The sequence below is a fragment of the Rhinopithecus roxellana genome, chromosome 17, assembly GCF_007565055.1.
Source record: "Rhinopithecus roxellana isolate Shanxi Qingling chromosome 17, ASM756505v1, whole genome shotgun sequence".
Lineage (NCBI taxonomy): Eukaryota > Metazoa > Chordata > Mammalia > Primates > Cercopithecidae > Rhinopithecus > Rhinopithecus roxellana.
In genome coordinates, this window is record NC_044565.1 from 94293042 (window position 1) to 94320480 (window position 27439).

General features: G+C 37.2%; 1 protein-coding gene across 6 annotated transcripts in view; it reads right to left on the bottom strand.

Annotated features, from left to right (window-relative positions):
- CTNNA2 (catenin alpha 2) overlaps positions 1-27439 on the bottom strand; it is a 1154891-nt gene that overhangs the window by 1010132 nt on the left and 117320 nt on the right. For 4 of the 6 annotated variants that reach the window (XM_030921682.1, XM_030921679.1, XM_030921677.1 and 1 more), the window contains exon 2: positions 6383-6489. In XM_030921682.1, the coding sequence (XP_030777542.1) occupies positions 6383-6484 (102 nt within the window). In that variant the 5' untranslated portion in view covers positions 6485-6489. Of the gene's footprint in view, positions 1-6382; positions 6490-27439 lie in introns of those variants that run through there. The other 2 variants (XM_030921681.1, XM_030921680.1) reach the window with 1 other exon arrangement.

Consider the following 27439-nt stretch of genomic DNA (forward strand, 5'->3'; position numbering starts at 1 on the left):
GAATAGATACAAAATTATTTTTGTATATTTATCTTATATCTAGCAACCTAACCTCATTTTCATGTTACTTGTAATGATATAAAAATTATATCCCACAGAGGGCTTTATTAGTCCATTTCCAAAATTTACATGGCACATTCCTTTATTTTAAAAGACTGATCCTAGTCTTGGAATTTTTATTAGAAATAACTGCAAAATTCTATTAAATATCTTTTTAGTATATAATGATATAATCTACTGATATACTAAAGTATTTTTATTTGTTTTCTAAATATAAGCTACCAATATATTCTTTAAAAATCCTATTTTTTCACACATGTGCTGATCTTTTCATATACTGCTGGGTGCTATTTACTAATAGCTCATGTAGGGTTCTTTTGTGCATTTAAATTTTCAAATGCGATAGAATCATCATTGTCCTTTTCTTTAAAAAGTTTTAGAATGTGACTTAAATTTTTAAAGTTAAAATTATGATTCTCTAAAAAATGATTAAAGTTCTCTATATGTTTCTATGGTTGGAATCGTTTAAAGAACATTGGAATATCAGTGCTACAAGCGTCGTAATATTCAACTATATATCCATCTGCTCTGGTGCTTTTTTGATAACTGATCTTTAAACAGCTCTAGTATTTAAATGGCATATTACAGTTTTTTACTTTCTCTTGAAAATATTTTAGTAATTTTTTTTTTATAGGAACTCATTCCCTTCCTTTAGATGTTCATGCTTCATCAGTGCAGATCCACACCTAATATTCTACTAAATTTCTTTTAACCTTTCTTGCTTCTGGAGTTACTTCTGCTTTCTCATTTATAATTTTATATATTCTTTCTTTATATATTTTCCATAATTTGTGCCTCAAGGGGTTTATGTTGGCCATTTCAAAGAATAATCCAATTTTGCATTTATGTAATCATTTTTACATTTGCATTCTATTCTAGCAATTCCAGTTTTCATTGTTACTAAATTCTGTTTTCCTAGTTTCTTTTGATGCTCTTTTTCTAATTCCTTAAGATTCACAGTTTATTTTTTATCTGTTTTCTTTCTTCAAAGCTCTCTAAAGCTAAAATTCTATACTGATCATAGCTTTTACTGGATGTGTCTATTTTGTTAGGAAGGGATCTTCTTTTCCATTAACTCATATATTGTTTGTAATTTCCCTTTGGTTCTAAGAGTTATCTAAGAGTGTTTCTTAATGTCCTAATAATTTTTTTTTTAGTTTTGTAATAAAGTTGCCTAATAAATTGTGTTAGTTTTCTAATAAAGTTTCTTAATACAGAATGTGACCTATTGAAACGCCTTCCTTTTTTGAATTTACAAGCAGTTCAGACACTTTCAAAGACTAAACTTCCTAAAATGAATCCCTTCTCATTAGCAGTTTCATAATTTGAATAATGTAGTTTCTCCAAAAGGAATCTTGCCATTTCAACATTATAAAATAAGTGTATAGGACTCATATATATCATTACTGATATAAGGATAAGGTTTTGTGGGATACTTTAAATACTCATCAACAGTAAATTCCTAATGTCATTTTTCTCATGACAGTGAGAGAATTTTACTCAGAACCCCATAACTTCTGTTTTTCACTTCATCCCTTATCCATCCTTATTAGAAACTGTGGGATAGCGATGGACATACTGTATCATTGCATATTGCTATGAATTTTGTTCAATTCATAAAGTTGTGTATGTGTTTGATACAAGAGGGGCCTTGGTTTGGTTCCCTCTCACAGTTCCACAGTTTGCTTTAAATGTTGAGTATGAAGTCTATAGCTAATATTTCCTTATCTCTTCTTTCTTATTCATAAGTCCTTTAAGGGTCAACAGTCACATCAGTGCTATCATGAAGGTTTAATTCCAAGGGAAGAATTGGTTAGTATTGATAATACAGCCATGTATTGTAGGGAAGTAATATCATATGGAAAATCTCATCTTAAAATTCACATACTTAATTTTTTTAAATCAGTATAGAATACTAGGAGGAAATATAAAGCACATAGATAGGAGATTGGAAGGATGTTAAGACTACTTACAGTGCCAAATCTCTGCATGAAATTGAAGAGAAGTTTTAAGCATTTTACTGTATTATGTGAACAAATATAAATTAGTCACTTCACTGTCCTTAATTTGAGAAAATATTTTAATGCATTGTTTTTGTTTGCAACAGAAGGACTTTAGATAATTGGACTAAAAGATACACGAAAAAGACTTTTTTTTTTTTTTGAGATGGAGTCTCGCTCTGTCGCCCAGGATGGAGTGGCATGATCTCAGCTCACTGCAACCTCTGCCTCCTGGGTTCAAGTGATTCTCCTGCCTCAGCCTCCTGAGCAGCTGTGTTTACAGGCATGCACCACCATGCCTGGCTAATTTTTGTAATTTTAGTAGAGACTGGGTTTTGCCATGTTCACCAGGCTAATCTCAAACTCCTGACTTCAAAGGATCTTCTTCCCTCAGCCTCCCAAAGTGCTGGGATTACAGGCATGAGCCACCACTCCCAGTCAAAAATGATTTTTAATTATCATCTTAGATGTGCTATTATTTAGATAAGCTAAACTCAAGGGTAAAATATAAGTATATAAATTTTAATACATAAGGCTATATAAGTGTAATATTGTGCTAGCCCATGCTATCCTTCTCATAAATTATGCAGTATTAGGTTTATGACTAGCATGAGCCTGAATATATAGCCATCAAACAGGAACAATAGAAGCTACATTTACTCAACATTTGTTTTATACCAGGTGCTGTATTCTAATATTTTCTTTCACTTAATCTGTATGATAAGGATTAAATATACTTATAGGTACTCTGAAGTGTAAACTCCAAGGCTCGGAAAAGTTCACTCACTTTTTAACTGATCTGGCAGAAGTTATCTTTTGGACCAGATTGTTGTGACTCCAACATATCTCCTAAGCCAGTCTTTCTCAAGCTATCTATGATGAAAGGCTACATTTTTATTATTCCAATATCTCACAGACCAATATTTTATAAAACACAACATAATTAATAATTTTAAAAATTAAATATATACAGTTATAAATACATATTTTATATTTAGGTTCAGCAGACAAAAAATTACTCTGTCAAATTCCTATAAAAATTTCAAGTGTTTATCCTCAATTTTGTTCTTACTGCAGACCATTAAAAATTCATGAATCAACCCTAGGCCACAGGGTACAGTCTGAGTAGGTGGCCAACATATTTCCTATGAGTATTAGGTGAGCATATCAATATTAGGTTTTTCTTACAAAAATTTTTATAGAAGATTAACAAGAGTCATGACTGAATGAAAAATATGCATGAATCTCATAAAATGTTCTCCAATTACATACAAAGATGTCCACATTCTAATCCCTGGAATTTGCGAATGTGTTACCTGAAATGAAATGGCAAAAGGGACTTTGCAGATGTGCTTATTAGGTTAAGGATGTCAAGATGGAGAGATTATCCTGAAATATATGAGTGAGCCCAATGTAATAACAAGGGTCTTCATAAGAGAGAAGCAGTAGAGTTAAGATTCAACGAAGGAAATATAACAGTTTAAGCTGAAATCAGAGAGATTTGGAGCATTGTGCTGCTGGCTCTAAAATGGAAGAAGGTGATGCAAACAAGGAATGCAGGTGGACTGCAGATGCTGAAACAGGCAAGGAACTAGATGCTTCCCCTAGAGCCACACTGGTCTTAGAACTTCTCACCCCCAGGACTACGAAATAAATGTGTTTTATATTAAGCTAATACATTTGTGAAAATTTGTTATAGCAGCAGTTGGAAACTAACACAGATGTTGGTACTTGGAAGTGGGGCACTGCTAGTAACAAATACCTAAAAATGTAGACAGTGGCTTCGGAATTGATAATGAGAAGAGGCTGGAAGAATTTTGAGAAGCATAATACAAAAATTATAGATCTCCTTGAACAGACTGCTATTAAAATTAAAGATTTGGTTAAAGGCTCTGCTGGTGCAGACTCAGGAGGAAGTGAGGAGCATGGTAGAGAAAACCTTTAACTTCTTGGGGAGTATCTAAGTTGCCATAAATAGACTGTTGGTAAAAATGCGGACATTAAAGGAGATGCTGGTGAGGCCTCAGAAGGAAATGAGAAACATGTTATTGGAAATTGGAGAAAAAGAATCTTTGTTTTATAGTGGCAGAAAGTTCAGCTGGACTGATTCCTACAATTATGTGGAAGTCAGAATTACAAGTGATGAAGTTACATATTTAGCTGAGGAGATTTCTAAGCAAAGTGTTGAAAGAGTGGCCTGGTTTCTTCTTGCTGTTTATAGTGAAATGTGAGAGGAAAAAGATGAATAAAGGGAATAACAATTAAGTCAAAAGAGACCAGGACTTGATGATTGGGAAAATTGTTAACCTATGAAGACTTCAAAAGGCTAAAATTAGGAGATGCGTTTTCAAGAAAGCATACTTGGAGAGAAAGCCAATTTTATGTCTGGATAACATTTTGCTAGAGACTTACAAGGATTAAAAGGTCTGAGTGAAAGCAGGGCTCTTTGAAGTGATTAGGCATGTGCTCACGGATCCCCTCAGCCACTTCAACAGAGGCCAAAAATGGAGTTGAAATTATCCAAGAAAGATCTGTAGAGGAGCCTGTTTTTCTAATGGAGTGAATCCTAGATATGTACACAGGAAAATCACAATGTTCTTGAGAATCCTACAACGGTGGTAACACCATCAGCTTGAACTGAAATAGGCAGAAAAGGGATGAAATGCAAGAAGGCTGACAGACACTCAAAATTCTACAGGTAGGAGATGGCTGACAAGAATACCTGGTTGAAAATATGTGCAACCCTTCATGAAAATGAAGAAATAATTCTGAACTAGGCCCAGAGAGCAGATTCAAGCCACAGAGGATTATTCACAGGCCTTGAAATCTAATGGAATTTTCCCATGTGGGTTTCTACATTTCTTGAGACTGGTAACTCCTTTTTCCTTTCACTTTATCCCTTTTTATGTAGGAATGTCTGTAACTGTTATCCTATGCCTGTTCCTCCATTGCATTTGAGAACATATAATTTGTTTTGTAGTTTCACAGCTCCACAGATGGAGAGGAACTCTGCTCAAGGACAGATTATAAACAGATCCTTAGCCATACCTAATTTAAATAATTTGGATAATGAGATTTGGGACTTTTAAGCTGATTAAATTTAGATGACATTTTGAACTTGAGTTGATGCTATGATTGACTGAGACTTTTGGAGACCTGAGAATGTGGTGAAATGTGTTTTGCATGAAGGAAGGATCTCAATCTTTGGGAGCCAGAGGGCAAACTATGGCAGATTGAATCACGGTCCTCAAAGTAACTCCATCCTAATCCCCGAAAACTGTAAATATGTTACCTTAAATGGCAATAGGAACCTTTTTGGATGTGATTGGGTTAAGGATCTTGAGATGGGAGGATTTTTCTGGAGTATTTGTGTGGACCAAACATAATCAAAAGAGTCCTTAAAGGAAGGAAATAGGAGAGACCATTTTCAGAGATGAGATGCAAGGACAGAAGCAAAGGTCAGAGTGCAAGAGAAATTTGAAGATGCTACATTGCTGGCTTTGAATATAGAGAAAGGGGTCAAAGAAGTGACATAGTTTCTAGAAGCTGGGAAAAGCAAGAAAATAGATTTTCTTCTAGAGGTTCCAGAAGGAATGTAACCCAACCAATACCTTGACTAGGACATTTGACCTCTAGAATAATAAATTTGTGCTGCTTCAAGCCACTAAGTAGATGGGAATTTGTTATAGCAGCCACAGGACAATACAAATGCCTCTAACTATTATAATTTGGGTAAAAATATTCACATACCAGGAATCTCAGAGTTAAAATAGCAAAGAGTATGCTTAATAAGACACTAAAAATTAACTTATAACGCTTAAAAATCCTGATGATATTTTTCTGTTGACAGTTATCTTGTGGAAATGTGACAACTGTGACAACACAAAAATGGAACATCTCATCACTCCGAGAGGATGAATTCTGCTTTGTAAACTGAAAGAAAAGTAACTCAATAAATATAGATTGCTGTTGTATAGTCAACACAGTTTTTCCTAACGGTGCATTAGCATCTGAAAGTGCAGGAGGAATGGTTTATTTAGACTTTGAATCCATTACCATAAATGAGGGCCCCCTTCACCAAAGACCCCTCTTCAATTATCTCATCAACTTAATTTCAAAAATCATACGAATAGTTTTTAAAAGCCACTTCAAATGTTATAGGGCAATGAGATTGCCCACAGTTCAGGCAGTAATATATATTCAGTAATTGGAATTATGGCATGATTTATTCTCTTTTAAGGATGACTAAGTTCTTTTAAGAGTCAGGATATAATTACAATAGAAACACACATATAACAAAGTGGTTTCAAAACATCCCTTACCTGTGTAACAAGTGGCTCCAATAGCCTTTCCACTGTCAGTGTCCGGATTTCCAAACTTTTGGGGTCCCATTTCAGAATGATAGGTGAAGTTGCCGAAGTCATGCTCCCTGTGGGAACACATGTTATCAGTTAGAAATAATGATCTTGGAAATAAATTGTAACTTTGGTAATTCAAAACGAGTAAATCACTGAAACTTAGAACATACTGGAAGATAGCCTCTCTGGTCCAACCTGGTCAAATTAGAGATGGGAAAACCAGACCAGTACACTGAGGTGGCAATTTTGGAATCAGATTAAAAACTGAGGTCTCCTCAGCATACTGGTGTATTTTAGGCCTGCTTCTGGGACCCAATAGCCACTGAAATATTTCATTTACTCAACAGTGAGCATGCATACTCATCTGCTATATGCTGCAAAAGATTTTGGTCTTGCCCTCAAGTAGCTAAAGGTTTAAAGTTAGAGACCGCCAAATATGGGAATAATTAGGTCTCACTGTGACACATGTTGTGATTAAGAAACACAGAGAGGACTATGGGAGAGGTGAGGAAGGGGCATCGATGTCAGTCTGGAGAGAACAACAAAGGATAGCAGGAAGCAAAGTAAATCCATCAATGATTACTAGATGTAAGAACCCCTTTAAAACAAAAGTCTACTTTTTTCTTCACATCATAACTGACCCCTGAGAATATCATACTCCTTGGGGCAAGAGTTTCAGTCTCTTAAATAAGAAAGACATCTTGCAAACTAAGTGCCAATGGTTCTAAAAATTATCTGCTACTATTTACATGCTCTCTGATTACTCACTACATTTACATTCTTGTCCCATAAAATCAGTGACTGATAAGGTTATTTATTTCACTCTAAAGCAATCCTCTCTTACCTAAGAACCACTGACATGCAGATAGCAGTCTCCACATAACAAGCAAAAAATTACAGTTCTAGACCATCCCCCCCAAAAAAATTATACATTCTATCAAGTGTGTGTTTCTTTCATCAAGAAATTGCTAAATACATTCTGACATCTAACTACTGGACAAGCAACCTTAGATTGTACAAACTGAATCTGAATCATTTGTCTTAATACCAACATAAATCAAAATGTCCATGTCTGTTCTTTTATTCTGAACCAATGTCCCCATTCAATTCCGTCCTTATAAACCAATATAGATGATTATTTCTACTAGAATTAACACAACAAAGAAGGTCTATCACAATAGGCACTAGTAGAAATGTGCCTCTTTACTGGCTCTCCTACAGCTAAGGCTTTTGCAAATAGACCCAACCAATTTGCTTTAAAAAAAAAAAAAAAAAAAAAGAAGAGGCAAAGACACAGTGTGCTGGTATTTTAACTCTCTCCAAATGCCATGTTTTAAATAAACTAAGCATAGCAATCCAACCATACAGACCGATTTAGATTTGGGTTTCTTCATCACAACAATAGTTGGCACCGACATGCTGCCTGTCCTCCAAAAATCTAAAAACACTTTACACACTTTCCATTCACACTACCAGCTGCCACAAAGCAGCTCTGTCATATACAGAATTCTGCGTCTGGGCAACACACCTTCTCATGCCATAGAAGGATAAAGATGCCAGATGCTTCCTGCAGACACTGGGATACCTTCATCCCTACTGAAGCCAGAACTACCTACATGATCTTAGTCCAGTACTTATGATACAGCTATTGCAAGTTTCTGGAGAAGTTCCCTGAGAACCTTTTTCAAACTCTGATGGAATCACAAGTGGCATAATAATGATGATGAACAAGGAAGTTCTGTAGGAAAGCTGGATACTCAGTCGTGAAATCATTGTAACATGATAGTGAGAGGTACTGGGTAAGACTGCATAGAGAATTTCCATAACATGAACACGCTTGTAGACATACGTTGATAGATCAAGGAAGGCACATAAAATTACAGCTGTTCCATTATGTAACTTTTAAAACATGACACAAAAATGTTGGGGAAATCACAACAGAGACATGAATCTAGCTTGCATCAAGCAGAAGTGAGGGATACTCCTCAAACAAAGATCTCAAGCCAACTATGAGCCAAGAAGCAAGAGTTAATTACGGCCTTCAGTCCTGAAGGTCACAGAGCCCTTATAAATCTAAAAATAAAAGAATAATAGTGCCCAGACAAATCACTCAAATTAATTTATTCCTTTGAGGATCAATCTTTTCAGTCATTTCTTGTGACAAAGGTAAAATTCAATAGCAAAGAAAAGGTTACACGGTACTAATTTGTTGAAGTGGCAAAATAAGTCATAGAAACTTTAAATGCTGTTTTCCAGCCATGCTGTTTCTGATACAGTTGAGACTAAAACCAGGAATTCTGTCTCTACCCCATAATCTTTTCACTGTTTGGTTTACTAACCACATTAGCAACAAACAAAAGGAGTAGTGGTGGGGACTGCAAAATCCCCACCTCTAAACCCACGATGTTGATATGTAAGATTCCCCTTGAGTTGCCTCAAAGGGGCATTTTAGCTTCATATCAGCTATTGAGCACAAGGCAAGAAGCTCCCCTGCCTGTGATACTTCAGCTGGTATCATCTTTACAGTTTGCTGTTTCTAGAAAATGTGTTCTCGTCCTGCTATGTCCTGCTACTTTCAAAACATTTGATTGCTTTCTGCTGTCTGTGTTAGACCTTATAGTAGCAACAGTTTCCTTACAAAAGCCTTGGCCAATTGGAATTGCACGAAAACAGAAAAAAAAGATTCTATTCCAAGATAGTAATCATAACCATAATCTTCTAGATTCACTCATTAATGATCTTTGCCTCCAGTGTTAAATTATGAACAAATTAGGGCAGAGAAGGCAAAATGAGTCAAACATCTCTAGAGGAAAAAGGGAGGCAATGGTAGTCAGAAAATAGGAATTGATGACTTGGTATGTGGCCCCTCTGACAAGCACACACAATAAGGTGACTCCTAACTGAGAATGTCATCCCACCTGTATATTCAATATTTATGAATTAGGAAGGACAGAGAAAAATGCATAGGTGTTTGAGGTAGATTGGAGGATTTTTCAGCAAATAGTCATTTCCTCTCCATCCTCACCTCCATGAGAAGAGAATATTTTCCTATTCCATTGCTATTGGGCTCTGGCTAAAGGAATGTTAAGAAATATGATGTGAGTAGACATTTGGAATGTGCTTACTTAGTTGGGCTTCTCCTCTGTGCTACTGCCTTCTGCCATAAGAGTCAAATATAATCTACTGGTCCAAAAATAAAGAAAGACACATGGAGCACACCTGAATCCGAGCTAGCGCTGGAGCCAAGCACAGCTAAGATAAGCCTAGTCAGCCAACTCCCAACCAAGCCATCAACACATGACCAAGAAGTAAATGCCTGCTGTTGTATATTGCATGCCATTGAGATTTTGCCATTAACTATTAATCAGCAATAGCTAACACAATGGTATCAAATACACTTTTGTTTAAATTGAAGCCCTGCAATTTATCAACTCTATGATATTGTCCAATTGCCTGCCCTTTCTGAGTTCCAGTTTCCTCAAATGAAAAATCAGGATAATAAGGATTTTATAGGCTTATTGTGAGGATTAAATAAGTTAATGGATAGAAAGCATGCTAATATTTCTGGAATATTTGTTATTATTGTTATGTTGTCATTATTTTCCCAAATTTAAATTTCCTTTTTTTTGCAATTCTTTATCTCTGAAGTAACAGGTAAACACTCATTAAAATAGAGATCTAGATTTGCACTCCTTTGTGTGGAACAACCAAATTGACACAAACGAGAAAACAAGAGAACAAATCAAGTGTGCAGTCTCACGAGCCCTTCATCTTTCTGAGGATAAAATGATATATAGTCTCAATTCCATCTGTGCAATTAATACAGTCTGTTTGCCCACAAAAGGAAATTTACATAAAGCAAATAAATTTCTTCTCACTGATTTGAATTCAAAGTAAAAAATCATATTTTACTTACCTTTGTAGAGAGAATACAGACTGGATACAGTCAAAGAGTGAAAAACAAGATTGTAAATAACAAAAGACAACAAGATTATCTTCTTCCATACAGCACAGTGTTACAAACCTATGAGAAAGCTCCCAGAATTTTAATTTCTGAGAAGAGTCTCTTCATGAAAAGTTTTAGCTGGGCACAGTGGCTCATGCCTGTAATCTCAGCACTTTGGGAGGCCACAGTGAGTGGATTGCTTTAGCCCAGAAGTTTGAGACCAGCCTGGACAATATAGTGAGACCCAATATCTACAAAAAATACAAAAATTAAGTGGGCTTGGTGGCATAATATTGTAGTCCCAGCTACTCAGGAGGCTGAGGTGGGAGGATCACCTGAGCCCAGGGAGGTTGAGGCTTCAGTGAGTCATGATTGTGCCACTGCACTCCAGCCTGAGCAACAGAATGAGATCTTTTCTCCAAAATAAATAAATAAATAAAATAAAAAAGACAGAAAGAAAAGTTTTAAATTGTGTATCCATGTAAGGTAATAATATAGCCCACCTGGTAATACTTTAGATAATTTCATATTCTTTCTGTGGTGGTAAGAAAGAGGCACAGGCCAGGATGCTAGCAGCCATTTGTCACTCATAATAGAAAATACAAAACCTGACAGAAAAGAAAAGTCAAAGTAAAACGAACTCCTCTATGAAGCAACCAAGGATTAAGGGGCTTGTTTCCTTGGACAGTGTCCTGATAAGTAGAAACGGACTCGAGTTCCCATACTCCAAGGAATGCCTTCAAACGCCAGATATGTTAATGCAATGCATCATTCACTGCAGAAATTCCCCTTTTCAAACCTTCCCGGAAAATGTCTTTGGAATTCTCTGCCTCACCTTTCTAAGTTATCTCCATTCTTTCTACTGTTGTTTCACATCGTGATAGTCCAGGATGCTTTCCAGTTGCCGGAGGGACCACCCAAACCTGCTTTCTCTCCACGAAGCTCCAGCTGCAGATTCTCCTCATGATTTTTTTTTCTTCACCAATACTGAGCACTACTGCCATCAAACTCCACGAAGCTTTATTATATGATAGGCTAGCTTTAGTTGATACAAATTCAGAAGTTAACGACTAATAATGCCTGTCATTATCAGAGAGCTGTGGAGATAATTCACCTGCCTCTGCATGTATGATGTTGAGTCAGTTACATTACCAAAGCTTCAGTTTCATTGCTTGTAAAACAAGGATGGTGATAGCATTATATTATTAAAAGATTTGTTCTGCAAATCAGTGAAATAATTGCACATGCAAAAGTGATGGTTTTTCTTCTTTGCAATGTTGTCTACATGAGTATTATCCTAACTCTCAAGACACCAACTGGGGTAGGGATGCCACTGGAAAATCTCACAAGACAAGATGCCTGAAAAAACAGATTTACTGAGAAAGGGAGAGAGATGAGATAAGGTGAATTTTCTAAATTTCCTCAGCATTTCAAGAATTAAGTCTGAAAACCCTGAATTGCTTTTTTTTCTGCCTTTTTTATATTTATTTCTTTAAATTTCTCCCCTATTTAGGGTAGTTGGCAGGTATTATTAGTACCGAGTCTCCTGTACATTAAATTGCTTTTTCCATGAGTAAAATAATATGGGCTAATGAGCTTTTACTATTATCTCCCATTTATCAATGAGGGAACTACAGTATAAAACAGTTAAGAAAGTTGCTCATGGTCATAAAACTTGAACTTGGCTGGGTGCGATTGCTCATGTCTGTAATCCCAGTTCTTTGGGAGGTTGAGGTGGGAAGATTGCTTGAGTCCAGATGTTTGAGACTAGTCTGGGCAACAATGAGGAAACCCCATCTCTACAAAAAAACAATACAAAAATCAGCTGGGCGTAGTGGCGTGCACCTGTAGTCCTACCTACTCCAGAGGCTGAAATGGGAAGATGGCCTGAGCCCAGGAGGCAGGGGCTGCAGTGAGCTGAGATCATGCTATTGCACTCCAGTCTGGGTGTTAGAGTAAAACCTCAACTCACCTCAAAAAAAAAAAAAAAAAAAAAAAAAAAAAAAAAAAAAAAAAAAAACACTTGAACCTAAATTGTCTTGACTTCAGAGTTTATGCTCAAAACCACTGTGGCGTACTGCTTCTAGAGAAAAATCCCAAGGCTTAGTTACACCATGGAGCTTCTCAATCATGGGAGGAAATAGAGGTAAGGACACAAATTAAAAATAATGAGGAGCCAGCCATTTCTGGAGAATGAGAGAAGAGGCAAGAGAGAGATATAAAGAATGTTAGACTAGATGAGGGAGACACCAACAGCAGGTGTTCTAACACATGCATGGGGCTCATGGGCAATGTGGCTGCTTTTCCTGGTGAGACAGAGCAGGTCTAGAGGTCAGTTTCCCCAAGTTGCCATTGGTCTTACGTGGTGAGAGTAGGATGCTGGCTGTAAAGCTGGGTCAGCTAATGAGCAACACAGGGGCCTGGTAAAGTCAAGAGAAGGAACTTGTGAGGTGTAATACAAAGTAGACAAAATTTTGGCCCAGTGACCTCAGCGCCCTTGTGTTATGCTTGTAAATATCTTATATTACATGATCAAGGGGATTTTACAGATGTGATTAAGGTTACCAATCAGTAGCCTTTAAAATAGGGAAATTATCCAAAAGTATCTGGGTAGAACCAATGTAATCACACTGAGCCCTTAAAAAGCAGATCTTTTGGCTGGGCATGGTGGCTCACGCCTGTAATCCCAGCACTTTGGAAGACTGAGGTGGGAGGATCACGAGGTCAGGAGTTCAAGACCAGCCTGGCCAACATGTTGAAACCCCATCTCTACTAAAGATACAAAAAAATTAGCCAGGTGGGGTGGTGGCCACCTGTAACCCCAGCTACTCGGGAGGCTGAGGCAGGAGAATTGTTTGAACCCAGTAGGCGGAGGTTGCAGTGAGCCAAAATCATGCCATTGCACTCCAGCCTGGGTGACAGGACGAAACTCCATCTCAAAAAAAAAAAAAAAAAAAAAAAAAGATCATTCTCCTGGCTATCAGTGGAAGAGAACATGATAGAGATACAGCAGAAAAGGATGTAGGCTGGGTAGGGCTAAGGGAAAAGGCAGAGGGATTTGAATTGAGAAAAACTTAACCTAGTTGCTAGAGGGACCACATAAAAAGCATAGAAAAGAATATGGGTGGCCTCTGGGAGCTGAATGAGTTCTGACTGAAAGTCAGCAAAGAAATGGGGGTCTCAGTTCCACATTCACGTGGAACCGAATTCAGTCACCAACCTAAATGAGATGAGAAATGAATTCTTCCCCAGAGCCTCCAGTAGGGAACACAGCCCTATCAAGTTACCAAGTTACTTGATGTTTATCAAGTTAAACATACTAAGTTTGTGGTAACTTTTTTACTGCAGCAATAGGAAACAAATACAAATAGTTCTCAGATTTGTGTGTCCATGGCAATCACCTAGAGGTCATGCTAACACACAACTTCTGGGACCCACCCCAAGAGTTTCTAATTCATTAGGTCTGGGGTGGGTTGGAGAATTTTCATTTGTGACAAGTTTCCAGAGGATGCTGCTGCTGCTGGTTCAGGAATGACGCTTTAAGAACTACTGCTGTAATCAGGAACCATCACCACACATGCCAGTGGGGAAGTAGTTATCAGGAAGATATGATATATCTCTGCTCAGACCAGATGACCAGTAAGAACAACATCTCTTTATCTGGGGACCATAAAACTAAGTCTTCCAACTTCCATATATGTTATCTGAACTATGACAGTGGTTCTAATTTTCTGTTGATATTTTTTTGAGATGGAGCCTTGCTCTGTTGCCAGGCTGGAGTGAAGTGATGCGATCTAGGCTCACTGCAACCTCCGCCTCCCCAGTTCAAGCTATTCTCCTGCCTCAGCCTCCCAAGTAGCTGGGACTACAGGTTTGCACCACCACGCCCAGCTAACTTTTTTTTTTTTTATTTTTAGTAGAGGCAGGGTTTCACTGTGTTGGCCAACATGGTCTCGATCTCTTGACCTCGTGATGTGGCTTCGGCCTCTCAAAGTGCTGGGATTACAGGCATAGCCACCAGGCCCAGACTGTTAATTTTTTTTTTTGAAGTACCTCTAGGTTGTGGATACTCTATTGTAAGAGGGGCTATTCTGGAGCTGAAGAGAGTATCTGTGTGTATGCGTATGTGAAGATAGGAGCAGAAGTTAAGGAATGAAAAACAGGAGAAATCTTTTGTTTATTATCTACATATCTCTAGAAAGTAAAAGGCATCCTGGCTCCCACGAGAATACACTCTGCCATGACAATACCATGTCCAAATGGAGGGGGGTGGAGAATGGCATTTGTCACTCTTCCTGGTGCTACCATGTGTATGAAAATTGCCTGCTCTGGTGGCCAAACTATGGGAAAGCCTGCATCGTATCTTCCTCCATTAACTCTGCTCAATTCAAGCTCATTTCCCCTAACTTTTACTATGACGAGGTAGTATATCACCCATCACTATCCTTTACATAATAACCATTCAAAGCTCTGGCTCAGTGAACTGAGAAGTGACCCAAGATGCAAGCTGCTGCTGTAATTACAGGATCTGTCACCCCTTTTATTCAAAATTGAAGCGATATGCAATGTCTAAGTAGTTTTTGCAATTTGCAGTGAAGGCAGGGTGGGGTGCGGGTATCTGCTATTGCTAAAGTGTAGTTCAGCACTTTCCTCAAATATTACAATATTTGCAAGACTTCTATTCTTGGTAAACCCATACCTTTTAATAAAACACTCAAATGCTGATGAACAAAAATATCATTCTAATAATTTGAAAATATTACTGTAATAATAATCAATGTCAAAGCATAAATGCATATCCTTTTCAGAATCTCCTTTTCCTTCTACCCAAATAAACAAAATGTTACTAAAAATATATGAACGAAGAAAGCTCCAAAGCCTCAAGTCCTTCAAGGTGGTAAGTTGAGACTAAAAATATATGGCCTAGAGTTTGCTGATTAAAGAGAAATAACCATGTCTATATCTCACTGAAATGGGTTTTTATACTTACAATAGCACACTCATAAAATTGAATACTATGTGCCAATTTTATAGAAATTCACCGCTCCTGGAGGATGCTAATAGAAAGTCAGTAATTTGAAATTGAAAATAAAATTTAGTATCTGTCAAATTCATTGCCTTGCTTTTCACTGCATTCATAGTCTTATCATTTTAATGCATTTTGGAAACATACATAGACTCAGTCTACTCCTAAATTATGGGTTGTTTTCCACTTGAGTGTGAACCTATGTGATATCCAGGTAAGTAGGACTTACTCTATATGCCATGCGAGGTGTCCAGTGTCCCATCAAGGACTCAAGTTGTCTAAATGAAATTTCTTAACTAAAGGTTAACATATTTCAACTTGCTTATTATCCTTCAGCAACACCACAATTCATATTTGGACAGTAGATTCCAACAACTGAAAATCAGAACTGTTAGTATTCCAGGTAACGTATCTTGAGGAATTATCTTTAGAGTCCAAAGGTAACTAAATTATTTGATAGGAACATAGCTTCTTTGGCAATTAATTTATTCTTTGTTCTTCTGCCTATAAATTAGAATTTCATATGCATTAACTACATATCTCAAATCTTCATCAGAATCTCATTTCATATTTAGATTATAGCAAAATAGCTATCAAACTGCCTTCCTTTAGTCTCACTGTATAATTTAGCCCAAACTAATTATCCTAAACATTGCTTTTCTAGAAAACCAAACAACCGCTTAATTCGCTTTTCCAACAAGCCCCAGTTCCTCTTTGTAACCAGGCAGATATTCCATTTTCTGATCCTGCTCTATTGGATCTTATCTCTTTAACAAAAGTCTTCTGCTCTGATCAGGTTACATTACAACACATGGTTTATGCCTCTTCCTAAAGTTTCTACCTAGGGCACCTTCCTTCTCATCCTCCAATATCCAAATACTGACATCTTCAACCTGCACCTTCTTCATAATCCCTGTATTTACAGTCAGTAACAGAAGATCTTAACATTTTTCTTAACTGGCTCATTAAGAAATTGACATTAGTTTGACATAACCCACCAGGTTATAAACTCATTATGACATAAATTCAGTTTTTCATTTATTTTCTCTCATCTGTAGGATAGAGCAGAGAGTTATGCCCTTCATAAATGTTGATTAAATGTGAACTTACGACATATCCAAATATTTATCTGTACTTTTCAATTATCAATTCTTTATCTTTTCAATTGTGGGGCTATTTCCTAGAGAATAATAGCTTTTAAAATATCTTTCAGATATATTTTTAGACATATTCTTTGTTCAGTACTTCCCCAGACCCTGAAAACACATGACATTTTGGTATTATTTAGAGAACATAATTTATATTTCAGGTTTACTTTTATTTATGTATTTCAGAAAAATGTATGGTACATATTAGAAGAGGATACTAGTTTATTTAATGTGTTAAATTGTGCCCCATTTTTGTTCAGGAAAAAGTAACTTTGAGACTAGTGATATTTGATTCAGTTCTGATTTCCACATGAGTAACTTTGGGCAAAGTGTAGTAGCCCACAATGCCTCCTAGGAAGTTTTCCTTCTCATTGACTTAAATTCCATGTTGTCTTCAAGGTCCTCTCAGGTCCCAACCTCTTTACGAAGTCTCCCTGTTTACACAAGCCCTAGTGACTTTTCTTTTTTCTGAATTCCACTAGCATTTAGAATGACTACCATATAATACATGATTCGAATACAAGTTGCCTGTGCTGTTATCTATTTGATTTCCTCAAGTTAAGTTTCTAATGCATTCAGGAATAGAGACTCTTCGCTTTCACAATGATTAGCAGTGTTGGGCATTACTCAAAATGCTATGAGTACTCATGGGTTTCATTCTTTGCCAAATTCAAGTTTCTCTCTCTCTCTCTCTCTCTCTCACTCTCTCTCGCTTTCCACACACACACACACACACACACACACACACACACACACACAATTGTAGTTAAACTAAAATGCAAATGTTCTGATGCAGAAAAGAGATTTTTTACTGAATGTACCACTTTAGTTGCTACAGACCTGGGAAAAAAAGTAAGTTTTCTCCTTCAGAATGCCTTCGATATTCTCTTTTTAAAATGTAGCTTTTATTTTGTTACTAGAGTCATTTGAGTTATACTAAAACTAATCCTTTTGATCCCAACCCAAATTTCCTACAATAGTTACCACAACATAATTTTAATCCCATTCAACAAGGCGTTGAAAACCTTGAAAACCCTCAAAGTATAACCAAGTCGTACAAAAGTTAATTTTTTAAAGTAGTTTTCATATTAAGATATCTTTACTTAAAAGTTAGACAACAAATTTTAAAAGAAAAAAAAAGCTTTTAATGAGGACTTATGTCCAAAATGCATTAGAAACTCAAATTTAGTGTCTTTAAATAATTTATATAAATAAATTTTACTTTTAATGCAAGAGTCTAATGCGTCTCAATTATTTCTGTGAAAGCCTTTGATATTCTAGCAGAAAAGTGCAATCCATCCCATAATGCATTATTAAATAAAAGTTTTCTGTCTCTTCCTTCATTCAGTTATCCACCCATCATTCATTCAATGCCTATATACTAACTACCCACTGTGTGCAAGCTCCAGTTAGGTGATGTGGAAAACATTAAAGTGAATTAGACATGCTTAATATTGATTGGAGAGATGAGCTTTGTTCTGACTCATCAGATTGTAAAAGCAGTGCCCATTCACCAAGAGGGGAGCCCTCAGAGAGTGATCTCTGCCGGGGATGGGCATCTCTGGGATCATTAAATCCGTTCATTTCAACTTGGCATTTAGATCAGGCAGTAGAGAGGTAACCAATGGCAGCTCCAAATTTTGAATGTCTTGATGGAGCCATATTAAGTAGTTTGCGCAACACAGTAAAGGGGAAATAATCAATGATCTTTTGAATTGCTGCCAGAAAAAATGCAGGAAACAAATTAACTAAGACTATGAAAAGGCATCCAAGTAACTCTAGGATGGAGAGTTAAGAAGACAAAGTAATCATGATATAAAGAAAGAAATGCAGATATTTAAGAGCTATTTTCAACAGTTAAGTGGTTATAAAGACAATTAGTACCTAAGGACTTGAATTTTCAAAGCAAGCTCTAGTGAATTATTATATTTTATTTTAAAAGTCGAAGTTAAATCCACACATGTACTGGTGTGTTAAAAAGGAATTAAGTAGCAGAAACTCATAGGGAAATTATTTAAGCCTAATAGACCTGCCTCATGCAGTTTCCTATGTCATAGACTGGGTGATTCACTGGATCTAAAGTAAACAGGTACTGCGTTGCGTCCAGTGGCAGCTACAGTAAATGGGAAATAATTCTCCTGCATTGTGTTAGCCTTGCCCCTTTCAATTGAATTATGAGTCTCGAAAGGTCGTAACACATTACAGCAATTATATTTGCTTAGAAGTCTTTCACAGTGAGGATTGATATTTCAGCACAAGTTGTGTTCAGCATATATATTCCTTAGTAAATCATCTTATTAAGCTTTCAATACAGAAAATCATATGTAAAAAAGAGAAACAATAACCTAGCTTTCCTTCTGGTCATCTGTGGGATTTAATTTTGTATTTATGAGCCAAAAAGTACCTCAGGTAATATGCTTTTGTAAATATAAAATATGAATCTACCATGGCTTTAGGAAATGCAAATGAGACCCTGTTAATTTTGTACATCTCAAGATAGTATAATCCTTTCCATTAATTTCATGATATTTACATTTCACAACAACATCGATTTCAGTGAACACTACAGGCCATTGGCCAAAGTTTATTATAATTATCAATAGTTTCATGTTGCTATCATCAAGTCCTAGTATGCTGGAGTGAATGGGAGTCCTTGGTCAATCACTGAGAGTGAGAACATGTGTATAAGACAGTCATGGAGGAAGGCACTAACACATACTGAGGGCGCTGTCTGAGCAGTTACTGTTCAGGCACTTGACCTATGTTACCTTACACTATCTTCACACTGCTGTCAGGTCAATACTGATGGTATCCCAGTTTTACCCATAAGAGAACTAAAACTTGCTTTTCTAAGGTTAATGGAATTCAACCAAAGTTTGCTCCAAATCTGATTTTTTCCAAGATACAATTCAACTTTCTGAAATGTGTTCAATATGTTATTTCATGGGTGGTAAGTCTTGCGGGGCAGAACAGGCTAAGAAAATACACAGCTTTAAGAAACTTCACAGAAATATGTGGATAATAAATCTTTAATGTATTGTTTAAGGTAACTGAGTGTTTAGGGACCATTTTTGACCTTTCAGTTTGTCAGAGAAAACTAGACCTTTCTAACATGCATCTCTTGTTAACACTCTGAAGATAAAAGTGAACAGATAATGGATCTAATCCAATATGGAAGGTATTTGTTTCCTGCAAGTTCAAAAAAGCATCAAATAGCTCAACACCTGTGGGCATCAGTCATAGTCATTCTAAGGTGACCAGAATCACCTCAGGTGACACATCTACAAATGTATGAAACCATCTGTTTCTAACCTTATCTCCTTCCCAATTGTCTTATTAGAAGATGGGGCTTGGTTCTTCTTTCCAGCATCCCATCCCTTCCTGCCTCCTGACTAAGGCCTCATTCCATCAATTGTACTCTCTCTTCTGTATCCTCAATTTCACCCTTTTTCTGGCTCTTTCCAGGCAGTAGAAAGTATTGTCGAATTAAAAAAGTAAAATACAAAATAAAGAATATATATATCCTTCACCATCCTACTCCTCACTTGACATTCCATACTTCCCTTCTCCTTCACGGCCTAGCTTCTTGAAAGTGTAGTCTATAATGCCTGTTCCACTTCCTCACTACCTACTCATTCCCCATCCCACAACAATCTGGCTTCTGCCCTCGCCATTCCACTGAAATTAGCCTTGCAAAATTACAAATGATCTTCTAGTTACTTAATTCAATGGACATCATGTGATGTCCCAGCTTATATACTAAAATTAGAAAGGTGTGGAGAAGATCATCTTGGTCTCGGGGAAGAATGACAAGGAAATTTATGCAGCATCCAATATTTTTATAGTATGAACTCATTTTGTTATATATAGACATATCTGGATATAGAGAATATATTTGCATATAGAAAAAATCTGGAAAAATACACATCAAAATTTTAACAGTAGTTATGCTGGGCGGTAGGATTTAGGGTTATTCTTAAATTATTCAAAATTATTCAAAATTATATATATTTTTCACCTTATACATTGATATATATATATTCTAGTTACATAATGATCACACATTCCTTATCTAAATAAAAATCAATAAGTATATCATCCCAAAACACCCAGGGTCCTCTTTTAAAATCTTATCTTATTCGATCACATAGAAATATGTGGCAATGTTGTTGTTTCTTTTGTTTCAAGAATACCACACTCTCCTGGTCTTGTACCCTCTTACATCTTATTCTTAGTCTTCTTTGTACCCTCTTCTTCTAGACCCATGCCCTTCATGTTTCTGCTTTGAACTCCATCACTGTGTCTCCTCTCTCTCTGCTCTAGTGCCCGTGTGGTCTCATTTATGTCAGTGTCTTACTTTATGCTGAAAACTCCCACATCGATTTCTTTAGCTCAGCGCTCCTTCCTGGGTTCCAGCCTCCTATATACAATGAGTTACTAGGTTTCCAAGCACTTCAAAATGAACAGGCTAAAAAGTGAACTCATCTTTCTACAACGTTGGTCCAACTCCTGTGGTCATATGTCAATGAATAGTACTACTATATATCGGCCCGGTACGGTGGCTCATGCCTGTAATCCCAGCACTTGGGGAGGCCAAGGCAGGCAGATCACCTGAGGTCAGGAGCTTGAGACCAACCAGCTTGGCCAACATGTTGAAACCCCGTCTCTATCAAAAATACAAAAATTGGCTGGGTGCAGTGGCGGGCGCCTGTAATCCAGCTACTCGGGAGGGTGAGGCAGGAAAATTGCTTGAACCTGGGAGGTGGAGGTTGCAGTGAGGCGAGATCCTGCCACTACACTCCAGCCTGGGCGACAAGAGTGAAACTCCATCTCAAAAAAAAAAGAAGAGGAAGAAGAACTATCAAGAACTATCATGTATCAAGCCCTGTCAGAAATGCAGTAGTCATTTATTTTTTATTTTTATTTTTTTTCCGTGAAGGATTCTAGCTCTGTCGCCCAGGCTGGAGTGCAGTGGCGCGATCTTGGCTCACTGCAAGCTCTGCCTCCCGGGTTCACACCATTCCCCTGCCTCAGCCTCCCAAGTAGCTGGGACTACAGGAGCCCGCCACCAAGCCCGGCTAATTTTTTTGTATTTTTTCACTGTGTTAGTCAGGATGGTCTCGAATTCCTTTCCTTTCTCTTACCTCCTACAATAAAAAGTTCAAGCCTAATAAATTCTATCAGCACCTGATTCACAACCATCTCTTCTTTCTCTCTCCGCTACTGCTGCTTTAATCAAGGCTCTTGGCATTTCTTTTTTAGATTATTGAAACAGCCTCTTGACTGGTCATGTTGCCTTCAGTCTTACTCCCTCTAATCCCTTCTTTATCCCACAGCCATAATGGTTTTTGCAAATATGAATGACATCATGTCACTGTCCCATTGAATAGCCTCTGATGACTCCCACTGCCGAAGAATAAAGTTCTAAATATATTAACTGTACTCCAGTACAGTCCCATTACTCAGTATTTGCCAATTGTGCATCTTAAATCTTTATGAACTCTAGACCTAGTGAACTGCCAGCTGTTCTCCAAACATCCCATATTCTCCCATTCCTCTAAGCCTTTTCTTGTGTCATTCCTTCCATAGGCCTGCTTCATCTCTGTTTTCCTTACTTGACTCACTTTGGTTATGCTTTGAGACTCAACTCAGGCATCACTTCTTGACCTTTTCAGTGTCACCCTCGATCTTACAGGACACAATGTTTCTCTCAGTTGTGCCATAAATCTCACTCTATTTTAATCATTCGGCTCATTCTCTTTCACACTACAATACTTAGATCCTTGAGGATGGAACAGTGAATTTGATATGTTTGAATAAACACATAAGTAAATGACGGGCATTAAGGGAGCAGCCCCTTCCAAACTGAATGAACTATATGAGGGAGATGCAAAATGAGGTCTCCTGAACAAACCTATCCACAAAATAGTACAGTATCATTCTCCAAAGTCACTACAATAAATACAGCTGCATCTAAAGGTATCTCTTCAACCCTAGTACTGACAGCTTAAAGAGCTCAACATTCAGGAATAGCTCCAGGAAAAAAATCAGAACCTGAGTCAGAGCCATCCCTACTGATAAGCATAAGGTCTCTTGCAGGCATTTTGCTGCAGGAATACCATGATGTAATTCAGGGAAGACAGCAAAACAAAGTGGGAAAACCAGCTTCTAGTTATATCTGTATCTCCCAGCCACCAAAATTATTCTCTTGACAAATCACCTGCTCCATCTGAAACTGTAGGGCAGCAACTTTATGTGCTTAAAAGAATCCATCGGTCTTCTGTATTCCCTTTAGCACTAAAATGATTATATCATTTCAGCGAAAATTCTTTTCAGCAAATTATTTTCAACTCTTATAATATCAACCAGATTCTATACTAACTATGTATAATTAGCTGGGGTTTATTTGAGAGGTTCCTTAAGGACTGCTAAGTGATGTTTGTTAAGTAAGTTCAAACACTCTTTCATATACTGGTTTTACTGACCTCGCAGAAGGTGAGCATAGGCTCTGTGATGGTTCTTCAACAATAGAGACGGATGGCCTGTCATCAGTGGGTAGAATGTTGGTCTACACTCCTCCCTCTTCTCTGACCAAAGATAGGTGGAATGAAATGTTCCCTTGGACTACTTGGGAAACAGAGGGAAACAAATGGACTCAAATACCATCTAAGACAGAATAACATTTGAGTGCAATTTAGTTAACATGGAAAACAATGCATCTCATAGACATCCTTCTTCACTCACCTCTCAAAGCCCCCTGCTCTTTCTTACCCATGTAATCACAGCTCATTCAAATATTGGTCATCTACAGGTATGGGTTAAGGCTGAATCTGTCTCTCTAGGCTAAGGAGGAGAATCATAATTATCCTATGTAAAATACATGGGATCTTTTCCTTTTCCCATTTTTTTTAAATTCACATTTGGAGATGCAGCCAAACAAGATGTGACAGCAACTCAGCTGGGGACTTCTGGGAAAGGTTTTCCTGGAATATATGGACATGTCCTTCTCCCCTGTGCACTGTTGTAAGTAGGCATGACACTGTTCCATCTATCTGAGACTATGAGGGGAGATAATGACAATAAGTGAGAATAACAGAGTAGAAGGATGGAAAGCGTTTATGTCTCTTATAACAATCACACATTAAATTAACCAAGACTGAAACCACCCTATCTTTAGAAACAGCAAATATGATTTCATATTATTTGCAGCCCCAAACCCTCCTAACTCACATAATACTACTGATTGTTTTTCAAATAGCATTCTTTGTGTTCAGATTGATGGACTTGTGGAACTTATGAAGGCATTGGCAAACTACAGCCCACAGTGCAAATCTGCCCAGCACTTGCTTTTGTAAATAAAGTCTGTATAGGAAGACAGTTACTCTTTTTCATGTCATCTATACTCTAGTTGCTTTTTCACCAAAATAGCCGAGTTGAGTAATTGAGACAGAGACTACATGGCCCACACATATGAATATTTATTATCCACCTCTACAGAAACATTTTGCTCGTTCCTATTCTGAATCAGTGGATTTCAGGTAGGGGCTGTATTACTCACATAATATTTTCCAGGGGCCATTTTGGATGTCCCAGTCATTGTGAAGTAATTAAAAGGCCAGCGTTGTTTAATGTTCAAGTCCCACATAACAATGAATATTCTCACTCAAAATACCAATAGTGATCCTACTGAGTAATACTACTCATAATCAAACAATAACCCATAGCATAACTTGGGCCTTGGGCCACACGAATTCCTTTTTACATTATACCTACTACCATGGCAAATGTAGGTCTGGTAGATTTATTAGCATAGGTAAATGGCAATCTAGAAGCATTGAACTATACAAACATTATTGATCCTCATTAGCCATTTGTTGATAAACAGAAAAAATATATTTATTGTTACTTTAGAGGATTTTTTTTTTCATTAAAATTTTCCGGTTAGGGGTTTAGACAAACTGAATAGTCCAAGTTCTTTTCTAAAATACAAGTTGTTTATGCACACAATTTTTATCAAGAAATATTTTATTTTATACTCATGAATTTTTAAGTGCTTTTTACTTTCAGTTTTACAGAGTGATTATAATTTCTTTGGAGTTCTTTTTATGTTAAGCAGTATTTATAAATAATGATAATTATTCTAATTTCTTCTTTAATAAAAAGACTTTAAAATATTTTATTGGAATGGACTAAATTTGCCTCACTATGGGATTTGGATTTGAAAGAAAGACAAAAGATATGCATTTAAAACCACTGCGACTGTTTCACAATCAAGAAATATATACCCTTAAATATATAGTCTGAGTCTGCTAAAATATATGAAAATTATAGGGATTTTAAAATAGGTGAATTGCCTTCAATTTAAGGAATATAAAACAAGTCTATCCTCAATGGAATAAACCATAAGTCCAAAAAGTCATAATTCACCTAGAATTGTTATTTTCATACAGAGCTTGCAATACTAATAACCACGAAAGCCAGGGCAAGGAATGCTTCAGTAAGACAACGAGGTGAAGGGACAAGTAGTTTAGTCCTTTAGAAAATAATCAAATGGCACTTCAGCTTTTCAGATTTTAACTATTTACTTTTTTCTGCTTTAGAAAGTATACATGGTGATAAGACGAAAGCATTTGGGTGCTCTGAACTTTGTGTTGCAAATACTATTCCAGTTTATTCAATCCTTTTTTCTATACTGAGAGTTAGCATTTCTTGTACATGTATAGAACAAAACCACCTAAAATTCTCCTAAACATTCAAGAAAGACATTCCCCCAACTCCTCCATCTAAAATGTGTATGTTACATATACATATGACATTGAGTATGTAACAACCCCCTGGCTATTCAGCAAACAATAAATACTAAGGTACTGCTATCTGGGAGACAGGTAGTGGTTTGTTGACACTGGGCAGTGTCAAAGATCTTTCAGCGTGGGCCCCAAGTATGAATGATCCTCACATATGAAATGAGTGTAAAATATTCCTCAGTTGGGTATACAGAGAGCACTGATTCTACAGAGCAAATCTCTGGCAGAGAGATTACATACAGGACTACAAACTCAAGTAGACAACTATTTGATTCAACAGACAGATAAAAGCAAAATCAGGAGTTACCACATAAGGCATTCAACATTATGAGCACAGCACACAGAGGAAAGGAAAGCCTCCAAAATGGCTCTGCTTAGAGAAAATGCTGAGCAAATATACTTGAGAAACTCTAGGACCTGATAAAATAAATGCAACAGAAAAAAAAAAAAATCTGCCATGGGGCACATAAAACAGGATTCTGTGATTGATGAAAAAAGGACTCAGGAAGACAGACTTCACAATAAAGGGTTTCAACCAGCTTTCAGTGAGGAAGAAGTGGAAATTGTTATCTAAATATCATACAAATTTTTCATACTTTATGCATGCATACAATAAAATGTACATTATTCTTAGTTTAGAGCACAAACTCAGCCATTTCCAAAAAAAAAAAAAATCTATGTTGGTTGTAGAAATAAATTGTAGGCCCACCCATATAGCATTGTTTAATGTGTGTGTGTGGAATTGACGGCTCCTACATCACCATCACAATCAAGGTTCTAATGCCCAAAGGAGCAAAAGATACATAAATGACACCACGTTACAGCAAGACTTGGAATTACACAAAATAATTCACAATACTTGGAAGATAATTTTAAAACACAAATAAACAAAGTTATCCCAAATTCTGCTCTTAGCACTTTGGGTATCTTATGTTGGACTATTTGTTTCTGTGTCTTACACTATGTATACTGAAAGTTTTTCTTTATAATTGGGACCAGTGTACACATTGTTTTAAAAACCTGGTTTTTTTGCTTGTTTGTTTTGTTTTTTGCTTTGGTCTCTTTTACGTAAATCAGATTTCAATGTCAATGTGTGCTTCTGTATAAAAATACAGCTTCATGATAGACTATTAATATTTAATTTTCCTGCCCAATTCTCTGATAGTCTTCCACTGTTTTAAATGTTCTTGGAATTTAATTCATAGAGGTGACTGAGTAACAACACAAAGACGTCAACGCCATTAAAAGAAGTTCTATGACTCACAGTTAGAAAGTCTGTTACTCACAGTCCCCAACAGGAGGAGGCACACTATGCCATGCCTTACAGTGCCACTTGAGGAAGCACCTGGGTGAGTGAAGGAGGTGGCAAGGGGAGAGCAGGTCCCAGGGTCTGTACTGTGGTAGGGCAGGAAGGAATGAATAAAGCAGGTTAGGCAAGTGTGAGCAAGGTTAAGACTGGACAATCTGAATACTTTCAGCATGCTCTGAGCTGTAGAGGTGATCCTTGGTTGTCTGATACCTAGCCCTGGGATGACACAGGGCAGGGGAAATATTGGCTTAGGGTGTGAGAGAGTAAGAGAAAGGAGCTGGCTGCTGTGACTAGGATGTGAGCTTTGGATTTGTTGGTTTGCAAGTGAAAAGTGTGCTCCCAGGCAAGTTGTTTGATACATTTGGGAATCTGCTAGCTCTGGAGGGACAGTCTCTCCAGGTTCAGCAAGGCACAAAGACGCCAAGATATCACAAAATTCAGAAAATTTAAAAAAGTGATTAATACACCCATACAGACAGCTGCTCACCAAGCTTCCCTTCAGCATCTTTTCCTCCCTCTACCATCTATCAAGACACTGAGATCATAAATGCCTGTAGCACCTGGCTTCCATTCTTCCTTACCCCACCCACTTCTAGTGTTATTCCTGATGATCTCAGCATCCCTGTGTCTGAACATCTGACCCCCCAACCTGTCTGACTCTTCCTTTACTCAACCTCAGCCACACATTCCCATAACCACATCCTGAGCCTACTCATCACCAGAACCAGCACCACCTCTAGAGAGTAGTGCTTGGGACCATGATGGCAAAGGTTTAACTGCTCAGAACT